Source organism: Xyrauchen texanus, chromosome 37 (assembly GCF_025860055.1).
Source record: "Xyrauchen texanus isolate HMW12.3.18 chromosome 37, RBS_HiC_50CHRs, whole genome shotgun sequence".
NCBI lineage: Eukaryota > Metazoa > Chordata > Actinopteri > Cypriniformes > Catostomidae > Xyrauchen > Xyrauchen texanus.
This window is the reverse complement of record NC_068312.1, coordinates 18,465,216-18,490,916: the sequence shown is the minus strand read 5'-3', so window position 1 is coordinate 18,490,916 and position 25,701 is coordinate 18,465,216. Positions and strand designations below refer to the sequence as shown.

The 25,701-nt window shown below is 36.1% G+C and overlaps 2 protein-coding genes across 37 annotated transcripts in view; both read right to left on the bottom strand.

The window, feature by feature from the left end:
* LOC127630422 (adhesion G protein-coupled receptor F5) overlaps positions 1 to 5,711 on the bottom strand; it is a 53,978-nt gene extending 48,267 nt beyond the window's left edge. For 30 of the 32 annotated variants that reach the window (XM_052107898.1, XM_052107900.1, XM_052107904.1 and 27 more), the window contains exons 1-3: positions 5,560 to 5,711; positions 3,556 to 3,686; positions 3,197 to 3,245 (exon numbers count right to left, since the gene is read on the bottom strand). In XM_052107898.1, the coding sequence (XP_051963858.1) occupies positions 3,197 to 3,245; positions 3,556 to 3,684 (178 nt within the window). In that variant the 5' untranslated portion in view covers positions 3,685 to 3,686; positions 5,560 to 5,711. The remainder of the gene's footprint in view (positions 1 to 3,196; positions 3,246 to 3,555; positions 3,687 to 5,559) is intronic. The other 2 variants (XM_052107905.1, XM_052107913.1) reach the window with 2 other exon arrangements.
* Positions 5,712 to 10,350: 4,639 nt separating this feature from the next.
* Positions 10,351 to 25,199, bottom strand: LOC127630427 (magnetosome-associated protein MamJ-like). Of its 5 annotated transcripts, none has more exons than XM_052107938.1 (14): positions 24,959 to 25,199; positions 22,292 to 22,636; positions 19,114 to 19,161; positions 18,910 to 18,957; positions 18,567 to 18,602; positions 17,347 to 17,661; positions 15,465 to 15,503; positions 14,810 to 14,848; positions 14,555 to 14,629; positions 14,329 to 14,427; positions 14,122 to 14,217; positions 13,471 to 13,515; positions 12,990 to 13,086; positions 10,354 to 12,843 (listed from the first exon to the last, which is right to left on the bottom strand). In XM_052107938.1, exons 1-13 carry the CDS (start codon positions 25,001 to 25,003, stop codon positions 13,006 to 13,008), a joined length of 1,311 nt encoding a protein of 436 aa, XP_051963898.1. In that variant the 5' UTR covers positions 25,004 to 25,199; the 3' UTR covers positions 10,354 to 12,843; positions 12,990 to 13,005. The 5 variants fall into 5 exon arrangements, with proteins under 5 accessions (XP_051963901.1, XP_051963898.1, XP_051963899.1 ...); XM_052107937.1 differs by having other exon boundaries at positions 10,357 to 12,843; positions 22,292 to 22,639; XM_052107941.1 differs by lacking the exons at positions 22,292 to 22,636; positions 24,959 to 25,199 and adding an exon at positions 21,116 to 21,339 and having other exon boundaries at positions 10,351 to 12,843.
* Positions 25,200 to 25,701: the final 502 nt, after the last annotated feature.

Sequence of the window (25,701 nt, the reverse complement as noted above, 5' to 3'; positions counted from 1 at the left end):
TGAGCTGTCATCAAATGATTGATGATCACTTGTATGTGATTACATGACTATTTTTTTTATATTATAATTTTTTTCTGTATTAACTGATTTTGTTGTGATGTCCCAATGTGGATACTTGATTTGCACTTTTCAGAGAGCTCAATAAAAATATTAAAATGATAAAACAAAAAAATATCAAAAGCTTTTCGAAAGGCCATACAGTTCTCAAAATATTTACCAAACAATGTGGAAGGCAAGTCGCCAAAATGGATCTTAAACTGTATCTCAGCAACAGAAACTTTGTGTGTTTCATTGTCACCACACCCTGACTGTACCATACAAACTTGGCGTCAGCGCCACCTGTTGGTCAATATTTATAAGGAATTGTATTTTTTATACTGCTTCTCTTGATATCGTAATCAGTGATGCCAGTCATACTTCCTTACGTGCCGTTGGTGTGTTTGGCCCCGTAATCACTTCTTATTATTATTATAATTATAACTATGTTCATATTTTACAATTGTATTTATGATCTCATTTGTATTAGTTACTTTCCACCTGTTGTCGTAGAGTGACTATTAAGTCACTGCAAAAGGGAAGGTTGAAATTAATTAAAATGCTTGTGTATTTGGGGAGGTTGTTAAATACGTTTCTTTTACCACTTCATTATTTTGATTATATTTTCGATTCATTTGAAGTGTAATTTCAATTTAGAAACACTTTTGGTTTTAGTTTTTTTTAATGTTTTAATAAAAGGAATAAAAAATGTAAAGCAAAACAGACTGACAGAACTGAAGTGCATGCAAAAAAAAAAAAACAATCCCTCGATCCACATCCTAAAATGGAAGACCGATACGATCACTGTAAATACTAGCCATGATTTGTGTCAATTGATCAAAATGATTAACAATACCGTATTTACATTCACTATAGCTTAATGGAGCCTACATCCAAATAGTAAAAAAACTATATTTTCCATGCGAGTGTCACTAGAAATATGCCAGATTGTGGTGATGGGGCGAGGTCAAGTCACAGCTTGTGAATGGAAAGTGAGAACGGTTAGGATCACCACCTGTCATTGACTGTCTCTAATGGCTGTTTGTCATTGCAGTGAGAGTGGAGACGGTTTTAAGAGTGAGCCAGACACCAGTGAGGAGAGAGAACTGCCCATGCACACACATCCAGAGAGGATGGATTTTGGATTTTGCCATCTTCCACTTACTCCTTTTTACCTCTTTGTGAACTTGCAACACAGACATTAAAGAAGGACGCAATTAATACACAAATGTCCAAATTTCTATTCTTCTAATTCACTGCATATGGCCCGTTTACACAACCAACTTCTTATGAACGTGCTGTCTTTGTTTAGATTGCTGGTGCTTGAAAGGGAATAGACTGCATGATAGGATGCAGATGGTGCAATATCTGGAGAAGAAACTCTAAATTAAATAAATTGCACTTGACCGAGCCCATTAGTGCTTTGTGCATGCAATTTGGCTAAACTCAATTGACCTAGACTTGTTGCATGCTTGCATGAAAATACCAAAATTGCATGGCCATGCCCAATGATTTTGTGCATATGAATTAAAGCATAGCGCTGTGCTTTGTACTAGCACTCTTAAAATAGGGCCCTGTGTTTGCTTGTAGACTGCCAAATCTTTTGATTGGCCTCCAAAGCAAAGAATTTCCCATTGGGTTGCGGATGCTATTACGCTCGCGATGCTGCATAGCTGTACAGTGGCTTCTGATTTTTTGCTGTTAAGGGATTGAGAGATGCATTCTCCTTCCTTCAATTGGAAAATTCTGATGGTATGAAGCTGGATTCTGGCTTATACGTTCACTATGACATCAGCATTGGCAGAGGGCCAAACTTCACCAGCCAATAAAATTGGTGTGATGATAAAGATTTTCAAGGTCACCGCCCCTATGAGATGCTCCCATAGCATCAGCTTATGAAGCAGCATCTAGTTCCCTCCTTTCAGGTTTATGTAGTAACCAAGACCTTTCTCTTCTGCAAACTGTAAACACATTATCTCTTGTTTTTACTTACAAGGTGACATTTTTTTAAAAGATGCTGTTGAAAAGGGAACATTCCTTTAAATGAGATGGTTAGGTATATGTATAGTTAGATTAGTTAATATGACATTCTACACTAAAAAAATAAATGAAATTGAAATGGTTGAGAAGTTAAAAAAGCAAGAGTGTTGAGTTGAGTTCTCCTAACAATTGTCATCTTTATAGTAGTACGCTTAGCTGTTCTTCTTGGATTTGTTTGTTTACTAGATGCTGAATCTTCTTCAATCAGTTTCAAGGAAAACACATTTTCAATTATCAACATAAGATATCATTATTTGTTATCATTTTATACCCATTATTCCAACAAAACTTTTCTTTTATTAAAATTCTCATTCAAAACCACCCATGATAATGATTAAGTGATTTACAATTTTTTAAATGCAGAACAATACTGAAATCCTTATTTTTACAAAGCTAATCAGCATGTATTTTATTATTTTCTACTCTATATATTTTATCACTTATCTCTTCCTCTATATTTCAGCTTGATCTTCTTAATATAACAAATAGACTCTTTTCAACCTTTGTTTTTAGCCTTAGCAATGCCCTCTATTTTTAGTCATTATAAAATGTATACTTTAAAAAAATATTAAAGACTAAAGTTTGAAGATCTCCCATTGAATTAGCTGTTAGAATGTTCTAACAGACAGAAATGACAATGCATGGAATATTTGCCTATTGAATTGCGATTGGTCTTTTTTCTTCCATCTATTGAAAAACAGATTGTTTTTTTCTCTTACATCAATTCATCCCTTTAAATTGTGTATTTCTGACAATATCGCTCTTTGTCCCTATGTCTGCATGCAGGGCTTAAAACGTTTATAAAACATTTTACCTGCAACTTTAACTATTCTTTAGCTGCCTTGTAAGAACTTCATTCAATTCATGCAAATCTAGTTAAAAACTGTTTTTGGTAAAAAAAATCTCAATATCTTACCTTGCTGTCATTTATTTAACTTATCTTAACTATTGATTTTATTACAGTGCATACTGAACTACATTTTTTTTAATTTATTTTTAATTTTTATTTTTTTGTCTACCATGTTTTAAGACATGTATATCTGATTGTTTAATGGTTGAATCACATACATTTAACTACTAACTGATTTCCCATAAACAATAAATAAATAAAAACACTTACCTTGTCTTACTTGTTTAGAGTTATTTCCTGTTTCACCCATGTAGGGTGGCTAGAATTTAGAGTAAAGACAGAACTGGTTCTAAATTTATCAGTAACAAAATGTCTTAAAGATATGCAAACAGTGCTTGAGTTGAACAACAACAAAGCCCAGATTCAGAGCAAAAAAGACAAACTCTGTTTCTGATTCAAGGTGCAGTATTTTTATTTAGATATTGCACTGACTGACATAGAAGTGTGGGATATAGAGTGCAGTACCAAATGACTGAAAAAGACTGTTGTAATTTCACCCTGACTAAAATGTGGTTTAGGATAGTGCAAAATGCAAACAAGGAAATAAAGCAGTTCTGTTGCATTCTTACTGATGTCATATGCCATGTACTCTCCCTAAGTATTCCAACTGTCTGTGCGTGACTTAGCCTTTCTATTTCCAATGAAGAGGTCACATACAGTACGATTATGATTCTCTGTATCACTGTAAAAGCAGCCATGTCTGTGTGGAGAAAAGACATCAAAATATTTTGTTATGTATTTTATTTCAATCTTTTGGGTGACCCAAATCCAATGTTATAGATATTATTAATTTTAAGGGTGAATTAATAATGTTTATAATATTTAACTTTGGATACAATAAATAGCCAAAAGAAAGAAATATGTTTTTTTTTTATTACTTTTTAAATGACATAAGTGCAAAGTGTAGATTACTTTAAATAGTGTCAAGTTCTAAAATGTTGGTGGCATTTGCGTTTTTTATTTTTATTTATTTGATATATACAATTTTCCTGACATGACAAGAAACATATTCTTGTTTTTTTTTTTGCCATAAAACACAAATCTTGTGCATGAAATCTAACTTCTTGATTTGCAAATAAGAAAGTGATGTAAAATCTGTATATGAATTTATGTACCCTATTTTTTATTAATTTAATGTTACATTTATTAAACCAATGCATTCTAGTTCTGCATGCATGCAATACAAGGCTTTTTGTTTAGCAAGTGCTGTTAACAGAAATGTATACCTAACCCTACACCAACACAAAAAAGAAAATTCTTTCATCATTTACTCACCCTCATGCCATCCCAGATGTGTATGACTTTCTTTCATCTGCTGAACTCAAATGAAGATTTTTAGAAGAATATTTCAGATCTGTAGGTCCATAAAATGCAAGTGAATGGGTGCCAAGATTTTGAAGCTCCAAATCCATATAAGGGCAACATTAAAGTACTCCAGATGACTCTGGTGGTTAAATTACAATATTCTGAAGCAATATGTTATGTGTGGGGGAGAAACAGTTCAATATTTAAGTTATTTTCCTTCACTTTCACCTGTTTTTTTGTGATTCACATTCATTGTGCTACTGGGCAGGGAGGGGAATTTATGACAAAAGAACTGACAGAAATATTTATCTGTTTCTAACCCACACCAATCATATTACTTCTGGAGATATGGATCTAACCCCTGGAGTCAAATGGATTACTTTTATGCTCTCTTTATGTGGATTTTGGAGCTTCAACATTTCGGCACCCATTCACTTGCATTGTGTGGACCTACAGAGCTGACATTTTCTCCTAAATATCTTAATTTGTGTTCTGCAGAAGAAAGAAAGTCATACACATCTGGGATTCCAGGAGGATTAGTAAATTATGAGAGAATTTCCCTTTAACAAATGTTCCATAGGATTACAACAGAGAACACTATTGTGAAACAAGCCAATCAGATTACAAATAAATCCATACTTGTTGTATTGACATATAATTTAACAAGATTAGACTGTGATTCTGTTGAAACAATTATATTAGCATATCTTTACAAAACTGAATAAAAGTGTTCCTTCAGCATTCATTAAAATATTTATATACACTGCCATTCAAAAGTTTGTTGTCACTTGACTGAACTGTTTCTCATGATCTTAAAAACCTTTTGATCTGAAGGTGTATTCTTAAATGTTTCAAATGAGTTTTGTAGACAAAAATATAATTGTGCCAACATATTAATTTATTCAATTACAAAACTAAAACAAAACAAATTTTGAAATGGATGACTTCAAAAAAATAAAATAAAGAAAAGAAGGCAATAAGCGCAAATAGATGGGAACTCCTTCCATACTGTTTAAAAGCATCTCAAGGTGATACCAAAAGAAGTTGGTTGAGAAAATACCAAGAGTAAATACTAAGAAACCAACAAAATAAAAATGTACAAACTGACCAATTTTACTGAGACTCAAGGGTCAATGGAAATAGATGAGTCATAAAACATTTAATCTTTTCTGGTAAGTTATTCCACTGGTAGGTTATTCCATAACTTTGGACCAGCATGTATGCTATATGAGCAGAATCACCTGGTCAAAAATCAAGTCTGGTCTTACCTTGGTAGGTGTCCAGTCTCAGCTTGTGATATTTTACTTAAGATAGAAAATTCATCCCAACTGTCCAGCTGCAAAAATGTTCAGCACTGTGAAGAGTCAGCATTTGATCTGTAAGGGCAATTTGAGCACTCACAAGACAAGTGCAAATGTCTCCTTTTTCTCCTTTTGGTTTCTAAGAAGGAAGTCTAAATGTGTCAGATGCTTGAAATATTTATATGCTCGTCATTAAAGATAAGTGTCAACACATTGTTGAGAAAATATGTTCTTCCTTACAGTAAAGGTGGCAACGCTACCACTCCTCCACCCATACAATTCTGCTTTGTTCTCAGATTCAGATGTTGTAGAAGAGACCTGTTGATCAAACAGCAGTATAAACATAAACTCAATTTGGATTAAGCAAAGATCTTGCACTGAATTTATGCAATTTACTGACATAAGAGTAATACATGGCTGCCCTCCAGCATCAGATACAAAAACGGCCACTCACACCTACCCAATCACACTACACAATTTGAATTTGTACATTTAAATAAGTTAAGGCAGCTCCGTGCAGCCTTCAAATTATGTTAAAAAATGCTGTGCCACATAAAAATAGTAGGGGAGTCTGGGGATGGTTAGCACATTTTTCATTTTAAATGTTGAATATCTCTGTAGAACAAAGGTTTAGATCAAACGGTTAACCAAATGTCAACCATGCACATCTCTATTTAAGTATTCCTTAAATGTTGCCTATATAGCAGGGTTTTTTGCGGGTTTCATTTTGTTAAATTTAAGACTTTTTAAAAACTGTTTTAAGACCACATATATTGACATGTGACAAACTCTCAGATAGTGTAAACTCTGGTGAGAAGTGACAAACGTGGAAGTGCAGAGTATAGAGCAAAACAAAACCCTGGTCATGAATTTGAAGACAATGAGGATTTTTAAAGAGAAGATGAGATTGAGTGTTTTTCCCAGCCCTATTTGTTTGAACCGGAGTACACCAACCAGGAACTCCTGGAGATGAAGGTGGCTGCAGCAGCGGCACAAACAAAAGAATCTGGTAGATGGAGAGTATGGGAGACGTGGTGGTGCTCATGCAGGAAATGTGAGGTAATGCCAACATAAGCTGAGAGTGTTTGCTGCCATGAATGGACGATTGGAATGAATGGATGATTGGAACGAATAGACGCACAAACGCAACATTTTAAGACTAATACAAATCTACAGTATAGCTAAAACAACTAAATACTTTTTGCCATTTTTTCTTTGCTGTAAACAACTCGTTCTTCCGTATTTGTCACTTCTCACCTGAGCTTACACTTTGCCTACGCCATACGCCGGAATTCGACTCTCTTGTGAACGCGTGGACAGCCGTTACTGGAAGCCAGTGATAATAGTTTATAACGTTATAAATATGTATATTTTTCTAACAAAAACGCATCGCTTCGTTTCAGAAGGCCTTTATTACCCCCCTGGAGCCGTATGGATTACTTTTTTGATGGATGGATGCGCTTTTTTGTGCTTCAAAATCTAAGGAACCATTCACTCCCAATATAAAGCTTGGAAGAGCCAGGATATTTTTTAATATAACTCTGATTGTGTTTGGCTGGAAGAAGAAAGTCATATACGCCTAGCACGGCTTGAGGGTGAGTAAATTATGGGATCATTTTCATTTTTGGGGGAACTAACCCTTTAATATTACCTGCTTGTCAAAACAGATATTATTTAGCAGAGATGGACCACTTCTATTAAAATTAATGGGAGAAATTGTAATGCCCAATGGCAACCAACGGTCAACCCGCCTTACAGGTGAAATAGCCAATCACCTTTTAGATACAGAAATTGCCTGTCAATCAACTCAAGAATATGCATGCACATTAGCTAGACAAGATGGTATAATTGCATTTATAGCGTAATCTGAGGTAAAGAAACACAATTTATTATACCAGTTGTGACGAAACTACACACCCTACCCGTGGATCATCGTTGCCCCACCTCGCATGATGGAGCTCACATGATCCCAATGAAGAGCCTCATCACCGCTGCCAAAACACAGAGTGTGCCTCTCCTTGGGAGGCCAGTCTCTACCTACTGGCATCTTTACAGGCCCTGGTACAGAGTTATGGCGTCCCTTTAGGGTCAAAATTATGACTTTGCATCATGCACTCGTCTGACTGAACGTGATGTCTGCTTCTCTTTAACCTACATCTGTGTTTGCCTTACATGAAGACTGCGTGTGCCTTCACATCGCTTCACTCCCTCATCTGAATGAACGTGACATCTGCGTCTGACGCATCACACATTCTCTGATCTACCATGGGTAATGTGACACATTGTTGACAAATTTGAAAGAGCTATAAGTGTGCACATCACTGTTAGATTATTTCATAAGATGTGTATTAAATGTTTAAAATAGATATACCACTTTAATGCATATTAATAACTCTTAGTTCTTGTAAAATCAGACTGAATTAATGAAGTGCGTTGCTGAATGGACTCAGATATTGTATAAACTTAGTTAATGGGGGGCGGGAGATGGGTGTGAAATACGAGAGACTCCTGGGAAAACCGGGAGTGTTGACAGATATGGTTACAAGCCGATCCCGAAGCAGCAATCAGTTTTACAACTGATATTTGGACATCTAACGTAAGCTTAATGTCAATGTTGAGCGTATTGGACAGTTCAGTTTTGTTCATAGGCTTGTAATCTTTGGAATTGTTTTGTTAGAAGAGTAAAAAAAGAGAAAAATTTCCATTTATAAAAATAGTGGAAAATGACATCTGTATTGTTATATAAAGCAACTAATTTGCAGTTAATTGTTATTTCTACCTCTTTCCAGTCACAGAGCACTTTATTTTGAGAGTTGTTTAAGTGAAAGATCCTGTAACTTAGTGCAGTTTGGGGGAAATTGTAACGTTTAATAATTTCTTTTATTATGAAAATAAAATTTTGCATTGAAGAAAGGTAGATTTTATTTGTATATATTGTATATAATAATAGTTCTTAGAAAGAAAATCAGACCAAATCGGTATTGGCAAGTCACACTTGCGAAAAAAAAAATAAAAAATCAGAATCGGACAAAAACATTGCAATCAGTGCATCTCTAAATAAATTCTTATATATATATTTTTTTTTAATATATATTCATTCATTGAACAAGTTGGCGAAGAAAAACATAATATAGGAGAAAACAGGAACAATAGTCTTGCTTTAAAAAATGGCAGATGCAGACATCACATTCATTAAGACAAGTGAGTGAAGGGAAGTAATTAGGGCAGATTGCAATATGTGTTTGCAATATTGCAAAATTGAACTAGAAGCCTAGATGCTTCACTGGCACACGTGGTTTACGTGACGTCTGCGTCACGTCTTCGGCTTGTCCTGAATTTAATGGCATAAATAGCAGAACCTTTACAAAAATCAAAACGTTGAATGACAAGTTCAGTGAGATGAGTGTGTGATGCAAAGTCATATATTAGAGCCTAAAGGAACGCCATACGTAGTGGGGTGAGCCGGTGTTCTGACAATCTTTCCTACCCGCTCAGGTGCTACCGGTAGTTCAAGCTGTCATATTGTCTAACAAAATGTGCTTCTTTCTCAGGATGACCTACTATTTATATTAAAAACCGCCTAAACGAATGATGTAAAATCAGGGGTAGCACATCCTGTCAGCTTGAGATACCCCATCAGAATGAACTACCACCTTAATAAATGTATAAATACGTGTTTTTTAATGATGTCTTGTCACTTAAACAACTCTACAAGTTATTTGTGGTAAATAAAGTTCCATTTGAGTAGATTTCAAATATCGTTCTAGAGTATTTAAAAAATATATATATTTAGATACCGTATCCGAAAACACGTAGGGCTACGCTTCAGTTGCTGTTTAACCGTCAAACTCCTACCGCGTATATTTTTCTCACAGACAATACAGATTAATTATTGAGAGATTTTTATATATTTTTTTTTTTACAATAAAATACTATATATAATTGTATTATTATTCAGCAAGATTTTACTTACATTTTTTCACCCAAACTCGTGATTTTTAAGGCAATGTAGCTCAAAATTATGGGCGTGTCTTCAGATATGCTAGAAAACGTATTGCGCATGCGCAGTGTTTGTTGGTAGCACATTCTGAGAGGTAGGACAGATTGTCAGAACACCTGTTTTTCTAAATTTGCGAAAATGTTCGGGAATCGGCTTTAATTGCATTATGATGTGCATCTGGTATAATACTTAATTGTGTGTGCGCGCATATTTGGATTGCTTTAACCCCTCTTTGTAAGTCCCGCCTTCTCGCACACCAATTGGTCGATTGTTAGTATTGATCAGAGCTATATAGAGAGATCTCTATATGGCTCTGGTATTGATTATAAGAGGCTTGCAGCAACTATTGACCAAATTCCTGCCTGTGAATCTATCCACGAATGCGCGATGCGCTATTGTGTTCGGCATCAAACTTGATAGTAGCAACAAATGACAGCAGAGTGGAAACAATGCCAAAACGAAAGTGCAAATTTACAGAAGATTTGCACAAAAAAATCCCATGCTTTCATCCAGGTAGAGATCCGTGGGAAGCAGAATATGTGACATTTAAAGCTGGCACTTCTGTGTCAAATGCTAATAAAGGTGCAAGTGGTTTAGAAGCACACATGAAGCATAAAGGGTCAGCAAAAGGTGAAAGTTCATCAGGTAAATTAACTACTTTTTGTGACCAGGTAAAATTGTTATCACATTGCTTTATTTTCCATGGCCATTCAAAATAATAGTAGCCTAAATGAAGTTACACTCATGGCATAACATATTTTATATTAGTTCAAAATAATGTTGGACATATATATATATATATATATATATGTGTGTGTGTGTGTGTGTGTGTGTGTGTTATGCTAATAGTGTATTTTTCACTTTATTCATGTTTGCAATATTATATATGTTATTCTAATGGTGCGTATTTTTCACTTTTTTAAAGTTTGCATTCATAGTAACACTGTTTTGAACCCATGGTATCCTTTTTTTGGAAAATCTGAATATGGTCACCCTAAGTTACATTAAGTGTTTACAGTGCGTAAAGTGAATTTTTGTTCACATGGGGAAAATAAATCTCTTTTCCAAGGGAAAGCATGTTGAAACTGTTGTATTAATGCTTACTTGGTGGTTTTATCTAAGAGCTTGTTTTGTTGTTGTCAAGCTCCATGGAGGCACCACTGGCTATTTTGCTATATATTCCCTTAAAGTGTACCTCAGGGGAAAAATGCTTGGTATATCAACTTAATTACCTTATATGTAGTGGCTTAAATCTGTTGCTGTGCTTGTTTTATTATGAACAACTTAAATAATGCAGCTTTCAGGGACAGAAAATTCAAATGACCCATTTGGCTATATCTAGCACATGTACATCACTAAATAAAGATCATAAAGGAGTTGTCCAAACAAAAATGAAAATTCTCTCATCATTTTCTCACCCTCATGCTATCCCAGATGTGTATGGCTTTCTTTCTACTGTTGAACACAAAGTTTATTTTTTTTTTTTTACAATATTTCAGCTCTGTAGGTCCATACATTGCAAGTGAATGGTGGCCAGAAATGTTTAATAAAAAAGCACATTAATGCAGCATAAAAGTAATCCATACGACTCCAGTGGTTAAATCCATGTCTTCAGAAGTGATATGATATGGTGTAGATGAGAAACGTTTAAACCTCCACTTTCAATTTCACACTTTTTTTGGCTATTCACATTCTTCATGCATATCTCTACCTACTGGAAAGGGGGGAACATTTGAAGTAAAAAAGGAAATACATTTTGATCTGTTTCTCACCCACACCTATCATGTCCCTTCTGAAGATATATATATTTAAACACTAGAGGCTTATGGATTACTTTTATGCTGCCTATATGTGCTTTTGAATTGGTACTCATTCACTTGCATTGTGATGATCTACAAAGCTGAGAGGTTCTTCTAAAAATATTGCGTTAAGCAGAAGAAATGAAGTCACATCTGGGATGGCGTGAGGGTGAGTAAATGATGAGAGAATTTTCATCTGTGGGTGAACAATCTTATCCTACCTTTCACCCCTGATATCATATTAAAGGAGAGTCTTACAACATCGGTATACTGTAAGTGAATAACACATTGAATCTGAATGAATTTATGCTCGCCCCAACCCTTTCATGACATCACTGCAGACAACAGTGTTCTACCAGTGACCACTGGGGGCGCAAGCTCTTTAAAACGTCATTTCTGCTTGCACCTTGATTTTTTTCAGTTGTCATTTGCCCTGAATTTTCTAATTGTCTTGTTAGTTACTTTTTTTTTTTTTTAAACTCATGCTCAGAGTGCCTTCATTATTTATCTAGTGTTTCTATGAGTCTTTATTTCATTTCAACATTAGGTAGCTTGAATGAAGTTTTCACTAAAATACTGCAATTGTGTTTGAAACCTTTCTTTAAACTTCTAGAGCATGTACCATACAACAGTTGCAGCTGCACTAGCAACATTCTATTTACATCTAATGCATGCAGACAAGCGTAAGCACTGAAATTTGTAGATATTATAATTCTCATACTCCCTTTATTTATAATAAGGGGTAAAAGGCACCAAATCATGTTAACTGTTGAGGGGGACAGAGAAGAGGTGGCATATGTACAGTATTAAATTGTGCTCTATTGAGGAAGCAATCCACCCCAAATAATTTTGCCAGATGAAAAATACAACAGGAACACTTTACAATATGGCTCTGTTTGATAAAATTATTTAATGCATTTTTATTATCATGAACTAATTAATATTTACAGTATGAATTAATATTGAATAATAGTAATTTATCAAAATAATATTGATTATTGTTTAATAATGCATCAATGTTAACATTTACTTATAATGTAAATAAAAGGTATTACTCTAGGTAGTAATTATGATTAATCAAATTAAACAAATGGTATAAAAGTACTTTTCATTGTTAGTTCAAGTTAACTACTGCATTAAATAATGTTAACGAATACAGCTTTATTGTAAAGTGTTACCACAACAACAGTATTTATTCCCCATTAAAAATGGTTCAAGTACAAACATAGAAATTTGCAACACTCATCTATTTAACTGTACTAAGTACTGTAAATAATATATAACACCTGCAAATCTAATGTACATGCATATGGAAGTTGAGAATTAGTTTGAAGCTCTCAAATAAACAGTGAAGAGCAGCCACACATCCTCTTCATTTTTAGGTAAGAACCAGCACAGAGAGGCACTTTATAACATTGTTGTTTCATGATGTTTCAGCTGTCCCTTTATGTCCTATTAAACCGAAGAAAAACAATAGTTATGACAACTAAACAGATGTTATATTACTCATATGGCTCAGATTGGAACTTACTACATTTGTTTACATTTTAAACGTATTCAAATTATTTAAGAGCAAGAAATAACAAAAATATCCTCACTTATACCACAGGCACTTTAACCTTCAATTGCAACTTCAGTAGTTGCCAGACATCCATTGATGGCATCTACAGTTAGGCCTCCACCCACTGCCAAGTCCTGTAAAAATGAGAAAAAAAGCACTCACAGGTTCTGACTCCATGGGTCAACCATAAAAGTTATGGGATGTAGGCTATAACAGAATTAAGCTGCTATGGCATTGCACTGTAGATGCTACAACTTCACAACTTCATAAAATGAACTATTAAAACAATGAAACACTCACAGGACCCAAGACAGTCTCCCTTTAATATACTGTATTTATATACATTTACTGTAAATTCTTGATGTTGATTAAACAAAGTTCATGCACACATTATGTGTCAACTACACACAAACTAGCTTGGCATCTGTTTAGAGAGCTTTTGTGAGCTTGAGTTTACGGAGGTGAGCAGGGGAATGGTGGTAACATCGTACTTCAGAAATGTTTTATGGGAAAAATACCTTTTTGACTTCAGTTTCTACTTGTGCCATAAATTCATCTTGAGCCTGAAATGTAAAGAATACAATTTTATTAAAATGTCAAATTATTATGTGGGCTGTGAGTCTATGGGGTGGTGGCAATACTATGGGGTGGAGTGTCATACAAGAATAATGTCAAGAAGTTTTGAGGAAAAACAATTCCTTTTTGATTTCAGTTTCTACCTGTGCCATAAACTCATTTTGAGCCTGAAATGTAAAGAATATGGTTTTATTAAAATGTCAAAATCTTTTAGTCGGGTAAACAGATACAATATAAGCCAGAAAGTTCCATATTGTGTATATCAATCAGCAATTTAGAGTCAATGTATACAAGTGTGTTCTTTAAGATTGGAGCTCTGTGAGAAGTCTCTCACAACTTTAGCTTCTTTCCAATTTCATCCTTAATTAATCCAATCCAGCCAAAAAATATGAATAATTTACTTAAAATTTCTGTAAATAATAATATGCAGCAGTCAAATTAAACAAAGCTGTGTTTCAGTAGCTCAGCTGGTAGAGCATGGCATTAACAATGTCAAGGTCCTGGGTTAAATTTCACTGGAACACCAAAACTTATCAAATATATACTGTATGTTGTTGAATACAGTTAAGGTCATGGATAAATAAAAAGCTCACATGGATAATCTCCTTTGGCAATGGCACAGTAGCAGGAATTGTTTCTGCCATTGTCTCTGAAAGAACCTCAGGGGCATCTGCTGGTATTTCAGGAATCTTTGGGAAAATAAATTTTTCTATTTGAATCCATCCAAGGAGCAAACAGGATTTAATGCTTTGATGTGCACATTGTGGATATGTCTGCTCGCTGAAACATCAATTGCTCACCTGCTCCTCTGTTATGGCTGCTTCAACACCTACAGGTATAGCTGACTCGGTCCCAACATAATCTTCAGCAACAGGATCACTAGTGGACTCATCCAAAGGCTTTAGCATGTGACAACCCGTGGGCAAGAGACCATATTGAAAAATAAAGTTCAATCTAAAAGGATTCTGAATATGAATGCTGCAGATGATCCCACTAAAAGAGTTAATAAAAAAATAAATCTCATACCGTGCGTTCCTCCAATGGGACTGACTGCTGGTCAGGCTCTGGTTTCACTAAAGCTTCAGTAAGTTCTACAGTTTCCTAATAAAAAGGAATTTGAAAGAGTTATTTGTGTGCCCCCTGGCATGCATTGCAAATAAGTCCAATGTTATTGAAGTGAGCTTTTCACCACTAGAGAGGTACATTTTACTTTAACTAGAATTCAGATGTCCTGCATGTCCGTTCAAGAACAATTAATGCAGAAACTTCCTCACAACTCACCACTGAAACCTTTTCTGGCTCAGGATCTGCATGTACATCCTATATTCGAGTGAGAAAATAATTTATTTAAAACATGCCTATAGTGGGCCATAGTTGGTTCCAAGTGCAAAATTAAAACAATTAAAATTTAAATAAATTACACAAACCATCCTTTCAAAAGACTACACAGATTTCTATCATTCAAGATTCATGCTTTCAAACAATTAGCACAGACAAATCTAGACACATAAGACAAATCTGCTCTACAAAGGCAAAGTGCAGTAATGTAACTATAACAGCACTGACATTGAGAAAAATGGCTTAAATACTGCTATAATGTTGCTAAACTGCAATTTTCACATTCTGTTTTCTCTGAATCTGTGCATAATTCAATCAAACCCATCTGTCAATAGACAGATCATGTTTTCATCTTTGAGAAAATATGTACTGTAGTTACTGCATGTTGCCTTTGAAAGTAAAGCAATATTTTCAGATTATAACAAGGCATCAAATGCCATCATATCGAAACCTGCTGTGTTAGTAATACAAACAGAACAGATGGGTACAATTTTGTCAAAACAATTATCATGCCTTTGCTACAGTATATTTAAAAGTGCTCACATGTGAAATCCCACAGCAAAGAAACAATAAAAACAGAAAAATCCAAAGTACTCACCACTGGATCTTCTTCTGGTTCAGGTGCTCCATGAACACTCTGTAATGTGAAAATGGTTGATTTAAAAGCATACTGATTTGATAGCTGTAGTTTAGAGTGCAATTAAAAAGGATTTTAGAACTGGAGACCGGGGACCCCTAGTGCAGTGTTTCCCAACTTTTTTCTGCCAGTTCATACTTTTTACGACTAAAAAATTATAGGGCACACCACTATCCCACATAGGCTAACCATCTTCAATATTTTTCTTTTTCAAGAACTTGTCCATGTATTCTGCCCATGTTAGTAGCGGGTTTACTTGAAATGTTTACAATTCGGCTATGCAAACAAAACCAAAAAAACAAGGAAAAATAAAATTCACATACAGTGTTTGCTCAGTCATAATCTATTATTACTCATCATTTTAATTTTCATATTTTAATGATAATAAGACATTTAATAGCTTTTATTTTCATTTTTAATCATGAACTTGACGAGCATATAGCATATTATGCATTTATTTATTTATGAAGAGAACAGATGAACAACAGAGAGACCACACGAAGCAGATTAATGTTTTAATGCTCGCAGTGACAGCAGAGGCCACTAAAACACGACATATGAACAACGCAATATTACAAAAAACAAATACGGTTAAAATATGAACAAAACACATAAAAAGATTAACTGAACAGAACTCAATCGACAACTCAAACCTTCCTCCTGGTCCGCATCGACTTAAACTGTGTGCTCACCTGTGCATAATCAAACGCATCAAAGGAGACTGATGCTGAGGTAATTGTCAATAGATTTAGCATCTTTACCTCGGACAGACGACTTCTAGTGACAGTTTTAATTTGGTTCTGGAGGTTGAACCCAGCGTTCTCATGACAAGAGTTGCAGAGGGGCGATTTTACTAGTTTGCCATGTAAATAAGTGCACAATAAACATTGAAAACATTTGGAAGAGAGAAAAAAAGCTTGCAGTTGCTTTGATTGTAGAAAGTAATAAAAAGGACACGTTTATGTTTAGGTCTAAGTGTTTTAAATTTTAAATTAGTTCAACGATAAGGTAATATTTAATTAAAATAAATTATGAGACATTCAATGTTTCTTCACAAATGTAGACCGCTTTTTAAATATTTCTTGTTGCTTAGTACTCTCAAAGACATTGTTGGTGAAGCAAAAATGTGTGTGTGAAAAATACTTTGGTGTAAAGTCACTTCATAGACTTCAATGTATTCTGCAGTGCTGACACGAGTCATGTGAAAGACCCTTAACGCGTATAAATATCACTCACTTCTGCACATTAATCATTGCCCTTCAGAAAAAGGTTAGTTTGGATCCCTGAAATTATATATTTTTTTCATGCATTTATTTATTTTGTGGAATTTGATCATTTTCTACGGCACACCTGACAACCATTCAGGCACAGTGGTTGGGAAACACTGACCTTGTGGACCAGAATGGGGTGTTAGATGGTCCGTGGAAAAAAAATGAACAAAAGAATGCTTTTTAAAGACTTTTAACAGTATAAAATTAAAACAAGTTTGCATTTATTTTTATGGAAATTAAAACAAAAATTGTTTATGCTTAAGTTTGCAAGTGTCATTATTTTTGCAATACATTTTTTATATCACACTTACTATTTAAAAAATTTTTTGAAGTTGAGAATACTTTATATAGCTGACTTTATATATTAGGAAGGGGCCCCTTTGCAAAGGAATCATCATATTTGGGGGACCTTGGCATTAAAATGTTTGAAAACTGTAATAGCATGCAGGATCAAGCTGAATAAACAATAAATTGGAAGAAGGAGGCTCATGTTATGCATTACAACACAATGCAAACATACTCATGCAAAGAGTTTATTGCAATGTGCCATGAAGATATATTGTATCAGGCACCTCTATAATTTCTGTGACTTCCATGTGGACTTCTAGAGGCTCAGCTTCAACAGTTATGGCTTCGGCTTCAACGACAGGCCCTCCAACTATCTGGACAGCAGGCTCAGAGGTTTCCACTGCGGCCTCAGCAACAGGCTCAGCTTCAGTTGTCAGTGTTTCTGTCACAGTTTCAATATCAGCTAGAGTTTCAGATGTAACCGCTGTCTCCTCTGGCACTGGAACCTTCACCACCAAATCTTCTGCATGAAGCCCAGCAGCAGCTTCATCTCCACGTACAGTGTCAACCGTCTGAACAAGTTTAGCCACAACATGAATCTGCAACAAACATGCAAATGCACCAAAATATCATATAGAGACCAGACAAAGCAAGCAATATTTATAACAAAGCACAAATTTCAGCTTTTAACAGAGTTGGGTCTATTTAAGAATTACATTGAACTGCAGCAAATGGACCTTAGTCAGGTAATACAGCATATTTAAAAGGATAGTTCATTAAAAAATAAAAAGTCTGTCATTATTACTCACTCTCATGTTGTTGCAAACCCATACAACATTCTTTCATCTGAGAAACGCAAAGGGACATGTTAGGCAGCATGGCCTCAATTTTAAGCCTTACCATTCACTTTCATTGTACTGAAAAAAAGATGCAATTACAGTGAATGGTGGCTAAGGCTAACATTCTGTATAACATCTCCTTTTGTGTCATATGAGTTTGGGACAACATGAATGAGGCTAAATAAATAATGACAGGATATACATTTTTGGGTGAACTATCCCTTTAATTTGATGTGAATACAAACAAGGTTATGAGGGAAAGAAGTACACTATTCAATTGGTTTTATGGTCTTAAATAACATTTAATTTTCACAAACGTGATTTTTGTCCACTGGGATTTTTTGGAAAGTTGCATTTTCAACATTTTGGTGGCTGAATGATCAACATCAAGGTACACAACAGTGCAATCCATTAGTGGACAACATTTATATCACTCACAGCCTCATTTTCAACTAAATATGGCGTCCACCATGCATATTAAAGAAATAGCACCATGTTTTAGAGCAATGTTCCAGTCACTTTCAGATAGGAGCATAACTGTTTGCACAGAATGTAAGGCCGATATTTTCATCTGAAACTTTTCAGAAAACCTCTTGAAAACTATGGCACAGATCATGCACATGAATGATTAAAATACTGTAACGAGTCACTTGAAGAGACCTTACCTCTGTGACAACAGGTGACCTGTCCTCGACCTGGATCTGTCAATAGCATGTTTAAAAAAGATCATGGTTACTGAATGAACAGTATATTTGTATAAAGCTAGTCTTCTCTGTTCGTCAAAAGGGTTAAACACAGCAAATGAGCTGTCTTCACACCTCATAAAGCAAGGTGTGACAGAAAGCACATTAGTGCACCTAAAAGGCAGGGTGTGGCACCGGAGGCCAACTAATTAGGAAAAACACCTATACCAGCACAAAACTGTGAATGGCCAAGGGCAAGGGTGTTTTTATTAGATATGCAACAGTGCAATGCAATGGACTGATGGGGTAAAACACGCTAACACACCTCAGATTCTGCAGGGATGGACACTGGCTCATCTATAGTTGCTGTGACCTAAAAAGGATAATTGAGAATAATTTTTGATGAGTACAAACACCTATAGACAACCAACAGTGTGTATGGCCAAAGGCAAGGTTCTTTTTATTAAATATACATGTACACTGGTGCTATGCAGTGGACTGATGGGGTAAACATGTTACCATACTGTACCTCAGATTCTGCAGGGATGGACACTGGCTCATCTATAGTTGCTGTGACCTAAAGAAGACAGTACAATATTTTAAACCTCACTGTCCACATCACTCTATAGAGCTTTATTGTGTAACAACTGTCATAGACTCCATACATATCATTGTTAAACAATGCATTAAATTGGAATTTGTACTTAAACAACAACATTATGTAAAGTCAGGTGTACCATGCCTCGCATCCCTTAAAGGGACAGTTCATTCAAATTACATTATATTATAATTCTGTCATCTGCTACTCTAAATGTTGTTCCACACCTGTATGACATTCATTCTTCTGCATGCAATGGAATTTGAATGTGAAAGATTCAAGAAAATGGTAAATGAGACTAACATATTGCCTAACAGCTCCATTTGTGTTCCATGGAAGACAGTCATACAGGTTTGGGATGACATGACGGTGAGGTCAAGTCATTTTATTTGTATAGCGTTTTTCACATTCAAATATTGTTTCAAAGCAGCTTTACAGAAAATCATGCTGTATTAATTGTAATGTGACAGAATTTTCTTTCTTTTTTTCAACATTTTATTTGTTCTAAACAAGGTTCGACTGAGAACCCAAGATGGATGAGAGTGTGAATCTGAGCAAGGCAGGAACCAATTTAACTTCCCTAATGGGCTTTGGCTTCAAGCCACATGGTCCACAGAGGCATTACATATCACCCACCCTCTTCAGTACATACATTATAAGTTTACTTTTGTAAGTTTTATAACATTTAGGTTAAAGTTTTTTTATTATTATTATTTTTAGAGTAGGTTGCTAACACAACCATATGGTGAGAAACAAGAAAAAGTAAATGCTAAATGTTGAAAATGCTTGGACATTGCAGAGCATAGTGTAACATATTAACATGACATATGCTATGATGTTAAAATACTGAATACATGCCCCAGAGGCCTCCTGTGGGAGCAGAACAGAATGTTCCAGGGCCAATTTAACTCTTTCCAGAACAAAGTGTACCAGGCTGTTCCCAGATCCTATTTGAAATGTAACTCTTCAATGTATCCACAATTTTTCTTGCACAATAAACAGTAAACAAGTCTTTATACTTTAAAAATACAGCTGCCATTATATATTATGAAGGGAGACCCTAGCAATATGATCATCATATTTGCGGGATCTTGGCATCAAAATATTTGGAAACCAATGGTCTAAGCCAGAGTAACAATGGAGGAAAATGTATGGGAAATTAACAAAATTTTGTAATACTTGAAAAAGAGTTTTACAGATACGTTACCAATATTACAGATAAAGTACAATATTAGAAAACTTTATTTAATGTATTGAATGCTCACATCATAGAGGCTTCAGTGGATTCTGTAGAATGCCATTCAGCTACTTGTCTAAACCACACAATGGCTTTCACAGTACAATAAAACTCACACAACTGTTGTCACAAAGATTGTTGTTGAAAGAGACAAAAGACAGCCTTTTGGCCACCACACCCCCTCAGAGTTGAGCATGTGCATATGGTTATAAAGTGGGCCTCAGTCACATGTCTGCATCAGAATCCCTATAAATTATTTGATACTTTGTAAATAGTCATCCCTTTTAAAAAGTTCAATTATATATAAACTAATTAACACTTTTACAGTCCTATTGGGTTACGAGGCAATCACAAGAAGGCAAAACCTATAAACACAAAAAATACAAATATTAAAAAAGTTGCCACGCCCCTTAATTAGCAGGCATGACTGAGCCATTTCTAGCCCACCTAAGCACATTCCTTATCTCCACCCACCCATCCATACATCTGCTTTCTCCACAACACATGTACACATACTGTATAAGCTCCTCTGCAGTGTCCAATACCAGCCACTGCAACGCCTACCTGGGCCTCTTTACAAACACAAGAAGGAGGGTAGAAAGAAAGTTGGTTGGAGAAACGGAGGAGAGGAGGGGGGTGAGGGTAAGTTGAGTACAAAACATTCTTTCTCACCCAGCTGAAAAGATGGGAGCTCACCTGCGTTTCCACAGAGACATCCAGCAAGTCAGTGGACTCACGAGGCCCCCGAAGCCAACTGAGAATAAGCCCCATGGCATCACAGACCTGACACTCCAATAAACTTGTGAAACTCTAAGACTCAGCCCTTAACCTGCCACTCTCTGTATGGGTATGAGTCTCTCTAACTTTCCCTGCCTTGTGCCACTCTCAGTGTGTTTGAATGTCCAACCCAACCACTTGTGATGGCTGTAAATAGAGAGAAGAGGCTGAAGCAGAGCTCACAGGAAGAGAAGGGTGGGCTTTGAGGGGTTGGCTTTTCTTAAAAAAACAAACACAAGGGAGGTTGAGGGGCAGGAGACTGAGGAGAGCGGCAGTGACAATATACTTTGTGTCAGTTAAGGTGTGAGGGGAATTTAAGCTTGCATATACAGTATGTACTGGCAAATAAGTACACTCATTTACAAATATCATTTCTAACATCCTCGTTTTCCAAAATCTGCAGTACTAGAGAGTATTTTACTTGTAGGTCTACATTTTCGGTTGAGGAAAACACTCGTTCCAGTGAACGAGAGGTGTAAACATGGCAAAATCAATGTATTTTCAATGTATTAGTTTGTGGCTGACCAAAGGATATACATTTATGCATTTGACGGATGCACAGGGCATCTGAGGTATGCATTTTATCAGTCTATGCATTTGCTGGGAACTGAACCCAAATCCTTGGCATTGTGAGTGCCAAACTCTACCATCTGAGTTACAGGAACAGGAAGGAAAAACACAATAACTTACAAGAATCTCTAATCTTCAGTATTCCAGGCAGGTCACCAGATATAAAACAAAAAGAGCCAACATAGTAGCCTTCAACAAAGCTTCAAGTCATTTTTAATAAAAGAGCAGTTGGGCAGTTGGGTTTGATTCTGTTCTGGCTCCAGTGCACAATGTTAACTCACTAAAATATACTCCTCCAACACTGCCTAAGACCACACCCACATCTTACGTCCAGACTGCATAAAAGCCATTACTGACAGGCCCATACTTTCATATTGGTAACATCAGTGTCTATCATGCATTATAGACATTCCATGTCCTATGTAATGATTGCTAATCCAAAAAGTTTGTGTGCACTTGATGAAATCAAAAGGCCATTGAACCTCAATGAATGACCTCAAACAAGGGTGTGCACATGCACATTACCTCTGCTAATGGAATTGTGACACTTTCAGGTTCCTCAAGCACAGCTGGCTCTTCTATAGGGGGTTCCACTAGAGCTTCTGTCAGATCTTCTGCTGCCATCATTCCCTTGTCTTTGATGGCATCTGTGACTAGGACCTCTAACACAACTTGCTCTGCAGAGGGAATTTCATCTGGAACATCAACTGGAGCAACCATTGCCAGTGGAGTTTTAATTGGAACCAAGATTGGGCACTCTGAGGTTTTAGGAACTGGAATCTGTGTGGGAACTGGAGCAGAGACTCCTCGCACTCCTGGTGTTCCCTTTCCAGAGGAGGAATACTGCTCCTCCAAGACCCTTCTTTGGGCCTGCTTCTCACAAATAAAAGAAGAAGAACAATATAAAATCATGAAATCAATACCAATTTATTTTTGTTTAAAGGACTGCTAAGTTAAAATGATTGCATTTGATGGGGATTACACATTTTAGAACAACTTCACTTGTTTTTAAGTTACAAAAACTTGGCCTTCTACTGGCAAAAATTGTCTGAATCCAATTGTTTCAGACAAGCCTAGTCAAGTGAGTTCAAAGAGTCAGCACCCCTGTGAGCTCCGGATGGGACTTCGGAGAATAGACAAAAATGCTAATCACATCATAATGGAACCATAATCGCATTATAATCAGACCCATCGCTTCATTGGGCAAGAGCGAGGGCTTGCTGATGCAGTTTACATAGGCCTCAAAAGAGTTTAAGCTCATATTGTGTGAGTATGGGGTGTACAGTGTACAGCACAGTTAGGGCCACATTATGCAGCCATGTGTGAAGACAAGCATCAGCACTGGCCACTGTGCTCACAGGACAAAACTAAATTAGGCAAAGCATGGGCCTGAGCCTATGCAACAGGTCAGCTTTTAAAGCAAGACACCATGTCACCACAAGAGGCTCTTGGGATTGTAGCAGCATAACAGCATAAATTGTCTGGAGCTTGGGGGGAGAGGGGAGGATGTTATGACAAAAATAAACACAAAAAAAAAAAAACACGCGTCTTCCCTGAAAAAGCATATTTTGCTTCAAGGTTGTTTGGTCTCATACAAACAAGAGAAACCAGTTCAAAAGCTTGAGCATGGGCATACATATACAACAAGAAGTTAAAGAGTAAATTGGAGCTGGTGGCTGACTTTAACAAATTTTTCTTCTATTTGGACGTGATGGATAGCCATAAACAGAGTGTTGGAATGTGCTCGCCCCAGTACTCACACCATTTCCTGTTTTACAAAGGATGATTAGAGACTGAAATGTGCCCAGTTTAGGACTGGCTAGCTCTATCTGGGGGACTTAACAGCTACAGAGAAAAAAGATACCCCTCTGTTTCTGTATTTGAGTGAAAGGCAGGTCTGTTGATATAGTTACATGCCACAAGTAGGGTTTTAAGGTAGTCAATGAGCATTAATTGGTTACATTTTCAGCAAACCATACTTGTGGTATTTCCTAAATATTTTAAGATACCTTAAAAAAGCTGCTGTGAAATCAAACAAAGAGCCCAGTGTTCATATGACAAACTGTGTGCATTTTGTTATGTCAGTGGCCACAGAGGACAAACAATGTCTTATAGAGTTGACGCATAGTCAATAGAGTGCAACATTCCCAACATCCCAACGTGGATTTTGTCTTTTGGTCTTGGAGCAAATGGTTAAGTAAAAATAATATTTGCTGTTATCTCCCATTCACCGCTGTCAAGGTTTACAATGCAAACGTTTACTTCCGCGTTCTAAAACACGGAGTGTGAAAAAGATAAAATAATAATTAGCCTAAAATGATCACATAAGTTAGCTGAACTGTTATTCTTCATGAAACCTATAATGTATGGTAAACAACCTCCTTAAGTGCCGTTCATACCGAACGCGTCTTTTCGACCGTCTGCACTCTTCGAGCGCCGCGTTTAAACGCTTCGTCAAGCAAACAAGGAGAACGTCAACTTTCAAAAGCGCGTCTCGAGACACATGCGTTCTAATATTCGTCGCGTTGCGTTTGTGTGTGTGTGTGTGTGTGTGTGTGTGTGTGTGAGCGTGTATTTATCACTTTGTGGGGACCAAATGTCCCCATAAGGATAGTAAAACCCGAAATTTTTGACCTTGTGGGGACATTTTGTAGGTCCCCATGAGGAAAACAGCTTATAAATCATACTAAATTATGTTTTTTGAAAATGTAAAAATGCAGAAAGTTTTCTGTGAGGGTTAGGTTTAGGGGTAGGGTTAGGTTTAGGGGATAGAATATAAAGTTTGTACAGTATAAAAACCATTATGTCTATGGAAAGTCCCCATAAAACATGGAAACACAACTGTGTGTGTGTGTGTGTGTGTGTGTGTGTGCTTAATTTAGCAGAAGTAGGCTATACGCCTGTCTGAACAGTCTCAAATAGATTAAATGTAAAATAGACTTTAGACTGAAGCACAGAAAAAGATAAGCCTATGACAACAGTTAACTAAATTCTAACTGCTTACAGACTTTTGTAAAAATATATGATCCTGCGGTTTAGGAGAACACAGTTTTGGAAAACAACCAGCGAAAGCTTGGAAGCTGGAACTAGACGAAAGATGTGGGAGATGAAGCTGACTGGAAAACTACAAATAAGTTTGAGCATAGATTGTATATAACTGCTACAATATAATATATTGAGTAAACAGCTTACCACTCTCCTCATGCGGCGCTTGTTCTTCTTCCTCTTGCTGGGCATGATTACTGTGTTTACTGTGATGTGTGTGTAAAATTAAAGAATAATAGTGTACAGAGAGCAGTTCTGTCGCTGCTCTTTCAGTCAGATAACAGCAGTCAGATTGACAATATGGTTCTATTTAAAGCCCCTTTGATTTTCCCCCTCTTCGTGTCTGCCTAAGGGGAAGGGGTTAGAAGCGGATCTACGCACCTCAGCATCAGTCATCATGATTATTATGAAGTGGGCTGACCCCATACCAGCTCTTTGCAAGGTTGCGTAACATAGCGATCCGACAACATAAGTCGCGTTTTAACGTTTCTGCTACACTTCACGCACGTGGTTTCTGGGTGAACAATTTCTAAAATCAAGTATAGGATGGTCTATTACTTGTCCTGTGTCCCTTGGGGTTGGCTACATTATTGTTGGTAACTCGATTAAAATTGCTTAATTGCATGACAATCAAAACTCGAGATGCACTTGGCATTGTTAAATAAAAATGAACGTCAAGGGCGATGTCAACTTCTTTACATTTAAATTCACATTAGTGCCATCATTGCCAATAATAATCTGCATGATGTAATAATCAGATTTTTTAAAATAGGCATATAAATAATAAAAAAGAGCTTACAATATGTACTTCTATAAAAGTGTTGTAGACAAACATGCTTTTATATTATGCTGGCCTCCTAATAGCTACTCATTTACTGTATAATGATTAT

Coding starts and splice junctions, on each gene's coding strand:
- LOC127630427 (XM_052107937.1), bottom strand. CDS start 25,003: ATGCCCAGCAAGAGGAAGAAGAACAAGCGCCGCATGAGGAGAGTG. Junction 17,662..18,566: donor GGTCACCTGTTGTCACAGAG/GTAAGGTCTCTT, acceptor TGTTTGTTGCAG/ATTCATGTTGTGGCTAAACT. Junction 14,218..14,328: donor CAGCCATAACAGAGGAGCAG/GTGAGCAATTGA, acceptor ATTTTCCCAAAG/ATTCCTGAAATACCAGCAGA.